At 40.2% G+C, this 11,051-nt stretch overlaps 1 protein-coding gene across 1 annotated transcript; it reads left to right on the top strand.

The window, feature by feature from the left end:
* The first annotated feature begins 10,082 nt into the window (after nucleotides 1-10,082).
* Nucleotides 10,083-10,502, top strand: LOC124622856 (piggyBac transposable element-derived protein 2-like). Its single transcript, XM_047148649.1, has one exon. The coding sequence runs from the start codon at nucleotides 10,083-10,085 to the stop codon at nucleotides 10,500-10,502; it is 420 nt and encodes a 139-aa protein (XP_047004605.1).
* The last annotated feature ends 549 nt before the right edge of the window (nucleotides 10,503-11,051 follow it).

Below are 11,051 nucleotides of genomic sequence, written 5' to 3'. Positions count from 1 at the left end.
AACTCTTGCAAAGATACGTAATAATGAATCCAAAATTTTGTTGTGCTCACTCCAAGAATGTTTAGCAATAAGAATATCGTCAACATATGAAGTAATATTGTTACGAAGATAAACAGGTAAAATTTCGTTTAAGCTACGAATGAATGCTGCTGAAGATACAGTAAGTCCAAACGGTAATTTCCGAAACTGGTAACAGTTACCAAAGGCTAAAAAGGCAGTATATTTTCTACAATCAGGGTGGAGTTCTATTTGCCAAAAACTTGCGCGCATATCAATCGTGGATAAAACTTTAATTCCATGGAAATGTTGAAGAAGTTCATCTAAATTTTGTGGAGGGTCAGTTTCAGGAATGATGATATTATTTATCTGTCTGGAATCCAGAACCAAACGAATTGACCCATCCTTTTTAAGAACAACGTGTAATGGACTGGTATAAGGACTGACTGCTGGCTCAATAATGCCCTGATCTAACATGTATTGAAGTTCATTCTTAACCTTATGTCTGTAGGCCAAAGGAATAGCGTACGTTTTCCCGCGAAATGGTGTGTGTTCTTTTACTTTAAATAAATATTGTAAGCCTTGTATAGTTCCTGTGTGATGACTAAACACTGTAGCATGTGAAGTCAAAATGTGGTGCAGCTCTTCTCTTGCAACGTCATCTGGCACTTCAGCTTTCTTGACCTTTTCATTAATTAATTCTTCGCTATTAATTATATCATCCATCGCGTCTCTGTATCTATTGTCATTGTCATGAATAAACACACTGTCGTCATAATCTCAACGAAAACATCAGAAGTAAGAAACCTTAAACATTTTGTATCTGGTTCAGATCTTGTTAAACACTCGAAAAATTTCAAACATTTCGGCATTCCAGCAACAGTCAAATTCACACTTCCTTCTTTTAAGTTCAAAATTGCCTTATGTGTGTTAAGAAACTCCATACCTAATATAATTTGTGTACTGAGTAATGGAACAATAATAAAATTAGCAGAAAATTCGTATCCTTGACAAATAAAATTTAAGTTGGTCTGTTGTTTAACTTCCACACTTTTTCCAGAAATCGCTCCTCGAATTGTAGTTTTAGAAATAGGTAACACAGGACAGGCAATAGTTCTTTCACATATACGAAAAACTGATTCACTAATGACGTTCAATGGGCTCCCAGAATCTAAAAATGCAGTGAACTTATTCTTACCGACACATACTTCAATAACAGGATGTAAAAATGCGTCTACATTATTTCCCTTTTCGTCTAGCAAAATGTCTCTCATGTCTTCCAGGCGTACGTAGTGTAAAGTCGTAGTGTCATTACTTTCTGAACCGTCTATATTGCTGCCAGAAGCCGAAGCTACAAGTCATTGTCGATTGTTTGTGTCACGTCTTTGATTATTCGCCTCATTTCGCGGATCAATTTCTACTATTTGCACTTGTCTCTCTGAAGTTCTGTCACGTGCAGGATGCCAATTAGGTCCCTCCTGTCTGTTAGATGCAAATTCTTGGTTGTGTCTGTTATTAAAATTTCTGTTTTCCTGTCTGTCTGCATAACTACTTCTTGTATAATTTCGACTGTCACTTCTGAAATTATTGTTGTATCTACTACCCTGATTATTTCTGTAGTAAGAATTTCTATTACTGTTTGAATAATTTCTGTCTTGATAATACCGATTACTGTTTCCGTATGATTGATCATTCCGGTACGAATTACCGTTGTTATAATTGTCTGTGTAATTTCTGCTAGAACGTCTGTTATTGTCATAAGGCTGGTATCTATTGTCCTGTCTGTTACGTCTGTCATTCTCAAAATTACCCATACAACGCCCGTTCCGATCACTATCCCTTTTCTCTGAAAATCTATTGTAATTACTGTTACTGAAAAAGTTACAAGAAGTCCCGTCGTCGTTGTCATATTCAAGTTCTTGCAACAAAGTCTTAAAAGTCTCAATGACGTCTTTACACCTTCCAGCTAGAGCAATTTGTCTTATGGGTTGTGGCAGCTTAGTCAAACAAATGCGGATTAATTCAGTCGGGCTGTAAGGGTTGGACAGGAACTGATTCTTTCGAATCATGTCTTCAAAGTATTCTGCCGGCGTGCGGAACTCAGACTGTTTAAAATTACGCTGCATAATCATACTATGTTTGACTCTGTCTTGCGTGTTTTCGGACCAATATGCCGATAGAAATGCATGATAAAAATCATTTAGATTATTACAATCGCTAATGAGTGCGCGCATCCGCGTCGCCGGTTCGTTTTCTAAATATCCACACATAAATTCCAGTTTGTGACTTAGTGGCCAATTTGGTGGGAGTGCGTACATAAATTGATCTAACCATGAACATGGATGTATGTCATTCTTAGAATTGCGGAAGATCTTAAATTTCCGAACAGTCAAAAAGTGTTTATAGTCAAAGTTTTCGCCTCATGGCGACAAAGACCTGCCGCGCCTGTCCCTGTCACAATGACGATTATTGTTAAATTCACGCGCCTGGCGCTCTCTTGTTGCATCCCGTAAATGAAACAAATTATTTTCTTCAAAGACCTCTGCTATCTGTGATTCTAGATTTCTTCTGCTGTCTTTTCCTACGATTTCGCCTTCAATTTGTTTGACTTGCTTTTTTAATGCCTCAAATTCCCTTTTCACGCGTTCATTAAATTTTTCCTGATTTTCAACATGCTTATTTATGTTCTGATACTCTTCGGTTTCTGCAAATGGTAATGGAGCTGTATCATCCGAATCTCTGTCCCCATGTAAACTAAGATTTGTCAATTTATCTGAAATCTCCTCAACTCTTTCCGATAAGTCACCTATTTGTTCTTTCTGTTTATTTACGTCTTCCGTAAGTGTCGTGACTCGGGTTTCAGTATTGACACACTTCGTAGTTAACTGTTCATATTGTTGTGTTAGATTATTTAATCTGTCATTTGGTACGGATTCCTCGATTCTCTCAAATATTTCTTCCTTATCTTTTGCACGTTGTAAATTTAACTCTGAAAATTTCTGTACTATCACGCGATCTCTTTCTTCCTGTTCTCTATCCTGTTCCCTTTGTCTAATCTCTACTGCAATTAATCTATTATTGTGAGCATTCAAAATCGGTTGTACTTCTTCTCTGATTTCTTTCTTTAATTCATCTTTCATATTTTTGAAACATGTCCCTATTCGTGAATCTAACCGTTTTTCCAAAGTTCCCATCTCTGTTTTTAATTCAGATCCAAACCGTGTTTCCATTGTTCCCATATCAGTTTTTAATTCAGATCGTAAAGTTCCCATCTCTGTTTCTAAACGTGTTGCCACTGTTTTTAATTCAGATCCCAAATTTAATATTGCACCCATCAACTGCTCCATGTTGAATGGTTCAAAATTCTTTTCGCCCCGAACATTTCCCGCAAAACCAGTTTCCTTCGTCATAGCTGTAAACTATCTGTGTTCGATACTATTTCAGAATCTTCTATCGTTAATCTCGTATTCTGTGAATTTTCTAATTGAGAAAAATTTTGAAATGGTTCCGGACTGTCTTCCCGATTTATTAAATTGTTTTCAACTCCATTATTCATCATACTGTTGTCCTGTGTTGGCGAGTTCGCCATGTCAAAAATTTCGTTATTCTCACTATTCATCATTTTTGCCTTTTTCATTGATCGCGTAATCATTTACAAAATATACAAAACTCGTCACTGTACGAAAATTACACACAATGACTCTTTATCTCCAACAATACCATTTACATGAAAAGTTTCCCTCAAACACGATTAATCGAACAATTGAAATAATTGCACTAAATTGTCAAACCCGTTGACAAGACAACAAATTTAAATTTTGAAAAATACCATTAGAAGAATGACAATTACCAAATCTACACATGCAATACAGACTACAATTACTAAACTCAAATTACTGCAACAATAGTACGGTCTACTATTTTTACAATCAGAAGAATTCCAAGGGACGATCCGAAGCAGCGGTCGCCACGTGCATGGGGGCTTAATTAAATAAAATGCAAATATTTTTTAGTTTTTGGTAGCTGTATGTCCGATTACGCTGTGTCTCGTAAACGGTTGGCCCTGACTAGTATTTGTACGCAATCTGACTGCATAGAATAACAACAAACAATGAAAGAAAATTTTCGTTAACACAGTTAATTAATTAAGTCCCCAGCAACTATAAAACCTACGAAACCAAAGCAATTGTTCTGTGTGTGGGAGTGTGACTCAACGTACACATCTGGCACGGTTCTTCTTCAACAAGACAAGAAATTTTAAATACCATTTATACTGAAGTAACTAAAAAATAGAAATACTATAATTGCGTAAGGAAAGCAGAATTACACTCTAATACAAGAACACAAGCCAGATGCTTTGTTGACTGAACCTGTAATGACGCATTATTCAGGACATTGAAATAATGAGAAAAAAAGAAAAGTAGTTTGTTACCTTAATTTATATTGATGAAAAGCACTCTAGACATTACAATCTCTCCACACCGACTCGCTACTACTACATCTCAACCAGAACTCTCCAATATCACATCTCAGCAAGCACTGCCTACTAGCACATCTCAACAAACACTCCTCACTACGACATCTCAGCACAGACTACCCCGAGTCCTCGACAGGCACTCCCTACTACAAACTCTGCCCAAGCACTGTGGAGGCGGCTGAATAATACTCTTTGGCGCAATCTCTGGCGCAGTGGCTCAATGTAGCCACCTTTCAAAATCGGTTGGAAACTTTCCTCATGTCAGCACGTTGTAGGTGTCGCCATCGGCGCCAACCTTGTGTGAATGCTCTGAAAAGCTAATCATTTACATCTCACAGCATCTTCTTCATGTCGGTTAAATTTCACGTCTGTAGCACGTCATCTTCGTGGTGTAGCAATTTTAATGGCCAGTATCAGTGAATATGACACCATTACTCTCCCAAAACACGGTGATCAAGACCTTACCGGTGGAAGTAGTTGCTTCTTCTTCTGTGGAGATTGAGGATGACGACATTGTCGTTTTGTGTTGGGCTCAAAATGGTGAACCCAGTCCGATCACCTATCATAGTCCGAGACAAGAAGACTTCCCTCTCAGCTTCAAAAAGTTGCAACAAATCGGAAGAATTTTTTTTCTTCTTTTTCTGCGAGATGTGTGTTCCACCACAAGACACATGCTTTTAAGCTGTCAAGAGCGCTGATCATTCCATACACTCTTCCTCTGCTGATTGACAGCTTCAGCACGGCTTATGCTTAGTTCTTCGCGCGTGCTCGATCAGCAGGTGTGACAGCCGTGAATGGCCTCTTCGAACGCTGCATTGCAATTCCTGGAGCCCTGTCGTACCGTCTCCTCGCAATAGCCCCATCCTCCAATTTCTTCCTCCGCAGTGAGAAATTCAGTGACGACAAGCAGCAACGTGCAGCACTCACAGAGACCATTTCGAAACTTGCTACGCTACGCTGTCTGTCGGAGGAAACGGAAAATTTGCGCGTTCACTCCAAATAACTCGAATAATCCATACCTAAAACTTCATGTTCGTCCCATTGTCGTTGCCCGAGAAAAAGAAAGGTGGTGCATTGCTTACTTGTAATTCGTGTGGACAGCGCAACCGTAACTTCTCACTCAGTAAAGAATAAGAAACGAGGTGTGACGTTGTGTAGAAATATGCAATTGACATTGGAAGCATACACGCAAAGGGTTATTATTCGCACTATTGTTGCGTCTACCAATGCGGCAACAGTATGGTGCGCTTCTCAATCCTTTTACAGAACATGAGGTTCAAAACTTTCGAACCTCTTGACTACCATACATGAGCTCCAGCGATCGAAAAGAGGCGTTAGCACAACAGGCATATGAAACAGATTAAAAGTCGTTCTGTACTGTGTTCGTCTCATCATTTTTATTAGAATTGCATATCTCAGTAGGAAAAAACGGAACCCTTATAGGATCACTACTGTCTGATATTTTTTAAAATATCAGAACTCCGATCTATCGATATTTAGAAAAATATCTTTAACGGCGCTCGACAAGCAGTGAAAAGTTATCGATATAGCGATTTATAGACGGAAAAATATCGACCTATTGGCCTACTAAAATATCGGCTGCACATTATAAATATGCTGCTAGTTTTAGAGCAGCATACTTAAATATTGATTTATTATTATTTCGTGCTGCTCCCTCCGTAGGAGGTTCGAGTCCTTCCTTGGGCATGGGTGTGTGTGTTGTGTCTAGACAAGACAGCCTAGACACAATGAGAGGAAGCCGAAAGGCACGCGCTACGCTCACGCAGATGGGCGTGAGGTCTGAAACAGGATACGTAATGAATGCTATAAAGAAAAGTACGTAGCTGCTGGAATACTTAACTTTAATCCATCCTTGTGGTACATCTGGAGATTGTGGCGATACAAGTGAGACTCCATAGATACATGCAATGTTACTAATGGCGCCTTGCTAGGTCGTAGCCATTGACTTAGCTGAAGGCTATTCTAACTATCGGCTCGGCAAAGGAGCGAGGCTTCGTCAGTATAGTCGCTAGCTACGTCGTCCGTACAACTGGGGCGAGTGCTAGTCCGTATCTCGAGACCTGCCTTGTGGTGGCGCTCGGTCTGCGATCACACAGTGGCGACACGCGGGTCCGACATGTACTAATGGACTGCGGCCGATTTAAAGCTACCACCTAGCAAGTATGGTGTCTGGCGGTGACACCACAGTGTGTGTTTTCATTAGCGAGTTTAAGTTAGATTAAGTAGTGCGTAAGTCTAGGGACCGATGACCTCAGCAGTTTGGTCCCATTGGAACTTACCACCTAACACTGGCAGTACAGACCATTGTCCACCTCCAGAGGCCTGTTTTCCTGTCCAGCAATGGGAGGCTTGATCAACAGCTATACTTGGACTACCTGATATACCGCATGGGTAGCCATTGTAGGCCTCGTATTGCCATATGAGGGCATCAAAGCTGATCTTGACATTATTTACACCTGTGATGGAGGGACTCCATAGACGTAAGTGACACTGCTGGGTTTCCAGTATAATGCGTATTCATATTATTGCCAAGACATCGTTTAGTGCACAGATTATCACAATTCCTCATTTTATTCCGCAAATCTTGAAGATCCCTAAATCTGTGGTCCAGGGTGCACAACACAGCAAGCCAGCAAATAGATGCCTAAGTAGAATGATGATGCTTTTACACTTACTATGTGGTTATCTTAAGTATTGAATGGAAGTCACTAGTCTTGATCACCAATATAATCCTTATTTATCATCTCATCAGTACACATTTAAGGATAAGCCCATTTTCAGATCTGTTGACTAAACATTAATCATAATAGAAGTTATTTTTCTGGAACTGTCCCGACATGTTTCAGAACATTTTTGCTCATTTTTCTTGATAAAATACTTGTTACTGATGGAGCATATAATAACTGTTATCGAGATCCAATACCTCTAGTGACTGTTCCTGTTACTGCTATCTGACCTCTTCTCTTTTTTTGTACTGTCCACATGGGAGCCTTTGTTCTGGTTCTGGCTAGCGATAGATAAGAATACTTTTAAGAGACGTTGACCACCACAAAAATGTTGCAAAGCCGAGGCGAAGTGTCAGTCGCAGGGAGAAGCATAAACATTCCGTCTCCTCACTCCAAGCGCTCCAAGCAGGACTTCGGACCGTTGCTTTTTCCGAAAAAAAAAACCACAAAGTTATTCAGAGAAACCTTCTAACAAGATAAGAAATCTCTAGCCAGGTTCGTTCCCCAGAAGACCGTGTGAGTTTTCGTATAACGCCTCGAAATAACGTTCGGTTTAAACTTTCAGAATTCTGCGTCCTGGTTGGTTCTTTCTAATTTTTTCGTATAGCAAGAAAATTCTCGGCCGTGCCTACGTGTCAGATTTCTTATAGATTCTTTTCAATATTGTAGTGGAAGAGATTTTCTGCGTCTTCCCCACGTGAGAGCACTATTCATTGAAAATAGCAAAAATCCGCAAGAGTTGGAGATGGTCCAATATCTTTACTTAAGTTTTGTTAGAAGGGACTCGCAGTCTTTGTCATTATTGGCCAGCGAGTTCCTGCTCTGGCGAGAAAGGAGCCAAGTTACAGAGCGTCCTAAAAGAAAACAGTTCTCGTTAGGGCTTTGGAAAGTGATGACTTCACACTAGTCCGCGGAAGACTAATGACAGGGGCTGCAGGGCGACCCATGAGCACAGCCTTCCGCTTGCACAGAAGGATGTCTCCATCCGAGTACTGACAGCAGAGAGAGGCCTGAACTTTAAATAGCCAGCCGTTACTCCACTGCCTTCTGCATTTCGTTGCGAGTATGGAGAGCTGCCTCAAACCAGTCTCAGGACTGAAGACCACAACAACAACAATGGCAAGATGCGTCATCGTTGCAATCAGCAATGGAAAATGTTTGTAGTTAGTGGAATAACACGATAGATAATGAAGTTTTTGCATAATAACCATACGGAAATATACCCTGGTTTAGCGGATGGTTGGGTGTTGTTGTTCGATGTTGTTACGGAGTTGTCGTACCTGATAAATGCGGTAGTAATCTCTCGTGCTCGGCTCCTCGTCGACTGTAGATCCTTGGTCATATAACTCAGTTAGACCAGAAAATCGCGGATGTGGGCAAGAGACGGAGCTATGCGGGCCACAGCGATCGCTGGACGAAGATCTCGCGGCGCGACGATCTGTAGCAGCGTCCCCATCAAACTGTTATTGGTCGCGGTCGATGCGAGCTGCATCGACCGTAGGTACAATGCCCGCGCGTGGTTGTGGACGTGAGTCAACACCAGGCCCCCTGCCAGTGGAGGCCGCGTTAACCCATTTCTGCCTAGCGTAACATATATGTCACGGAAATGCCTGTCATTGTTTTCTCTCGTTGGCAACAATGCCTGCGTTTGGTGTGGCTATTGTTGTATGGCTTTCAGATAAGGAGGCTTTGTTGTTCATGTTTAGGCAGGTTTCAGTCAGTTGCAAGCATTAAGTGGTCAGTGACTGGTGCTTCAAGTACGGAAGCCATTTCCGAGTGAGATTATGTCTTGGAATAAGAAGTAAGTATCATTTTTTATCGCAAATTATAATACAATTTGTTTAAATTATGGTTGATTATAATGTTAAAACTACTGACATTTACGTTAATGGTTATCTACAAAATGCAATTCTTATTTTTGTTGTCCAAATACAGTTTTAATTTTGTGTTGCATATATGTAACGCTAGGCAAAACAATGAAAATAACGATTCGTTCGCTGTAGAGGTCTATCTCTCCATGAGATCCTGGCTATTCTTGAAGGGGAGGAAGAAGATGCAACAGATATATTTATTGAACCTCCTGAAGCTAATGTGGATTCGGATGAAGATTCTGGGGAAGAAGATGGGAGAGGAAACGTCGATAATCTTGCCTTGGACCAAGGCAACTCCAGGCTGGTGAAGAAGTGGTTTTAGCAAGTAAAAACAGGTTAGGTAGTGAACCTGGGATTAATTTCTCTCCTGATGATAAACCAGATGAACAGGAAAAGTCACAGCTCTTAAAATCTGTAATCAGAGATTGGAAGAAAGACGGTCTGGGTAGTGTTAGTTCTGTATTTCCTGAGAGTGTTTATAGCAATTACAGAAACTTGTCTCCAGTTCAGTGCTTCGAATTATTTTGGAACGACGAAGTAGTTGAATTTCTCCTCACTGAATCGACGAAGTATGCTTTGTTCAAGAACTGCCCAGATCCAAAAATAACATATAAAGAGATAAAAGGTTTTCTAGGAATTCTAATTCTTTCTGGCTATAATCCTTTACCTAGCAGAAGATATTACTGGGATTCTGGATTGGACATGAGAAATGAAATGGTCCACAGCACGACGAGAAGGGACAGGTTTGAAATAATTATGAGATTCATTCACTCGTGTGACAACACAAAAATAGTTGATAATGATAGAATGTGGAAACTTCGTCCATTAATAAATATGCTAAGAAAAAAGTTTGCTCTCCATTTTCAGCTTGAGCAAGATTTGTCTTACGATGAGAGCATGATAAAGTATGTTGGCAGACATGGATTGAAACAGTTTCTGAAAGGTAAGCCCATTAGATTTGGGTACAAAGCATGGTGTCTAAACACAACCATGGGTTATCTAGTGGACTTTCAAATATACCAAGGAGCTGATCCTCAGAGGAATGAAAAATATGAGAATGCATTTGAAAAATGTGCTGCTCCTTTGATTCAAATGATCGATCCTCTTCCTGAAAAGAACAAACATACTGCCTACAGGTTTTATTTTGACAACCTGTTTACATCACAAACGTTGTGGATTTACCTGAAGCAACGAGGTTTCGGTGCAATTGGGAATATTCGTGAAAATCGTCTGCCTAAAGAGTGTCATCTCATACCTTCTAACACTATGTCCAAAATGAATAAGAGAGGAGATTTTGATTACAAGAGTAGCAAGGAAAGTGGAATAATCGTTGCCAGATGGCTAGATAATTCTACAGTAACAATTGCTTCCACAAGCCATGGTATCAGTCCAGTCAGCACCATTGCCTGATACTCTAGACAAGAGAAGAAAAGAATACTTGTTCCTCGACCTAGTGTAATTGGAGAATACAACGAAAATATGGGAGGAACTGACTGAATGGATGCAAATGTAGCATTATATAGAGTAAGTGTCAGAGGAAATAAATGGTGGTGGCCAATTTTTACATGGCTTCTAGATATCTCTATACATAATGGGTGGCTTCTTCATAGAAAGACTAGTATAAATATGCCTAAGCTGCACTTCCGGCGCTACATTGTGAAATGTTACCTGACTTCCAGTGCTGCAGTACCAAGAGGTCCTGGACGCCCTGCAGGTAATTCAAACCAAGGCAGAGTGTTGCATGATATAAGATATGATGAAACAAATCATCTGGTAGCCATGGTGCCACAGAAAAAAAGAAGACGCTGTGTGGCGGAAAACTACAAAGGAACCCCAAGAACAATGTGCTGCAAATGTGATGTTGGTTTGTGCATAGAATGTTTTGTGTCATTTCACAGAAAGTGAGAACTGTCGCCTGAAGTTGATGTAAATCACATCCAGTGTATTATTTTACTTGCT

This window comes from Schistocerca americana, chromosome 7 (assembly GCF_021461395.2).
Source record: "Schistocerca americana isolate TAMUIC-IGC-003095 chromosome 7, iqSchAmer2.1, whole genome shotgun sequence".
NCBI classification, from domain to species: domain Eukaryota; kingdom Metazoa; phylum Arthropoda; class Insecta; order Orthoptera; family Acrididae; genus Schistocerca; species Schistocerca americana.
The sequence above is the reverse complement of the archived record's forward strand: the minus strand, read 5'-3'. Positions and strand labels throughout refer to the sequence as shown.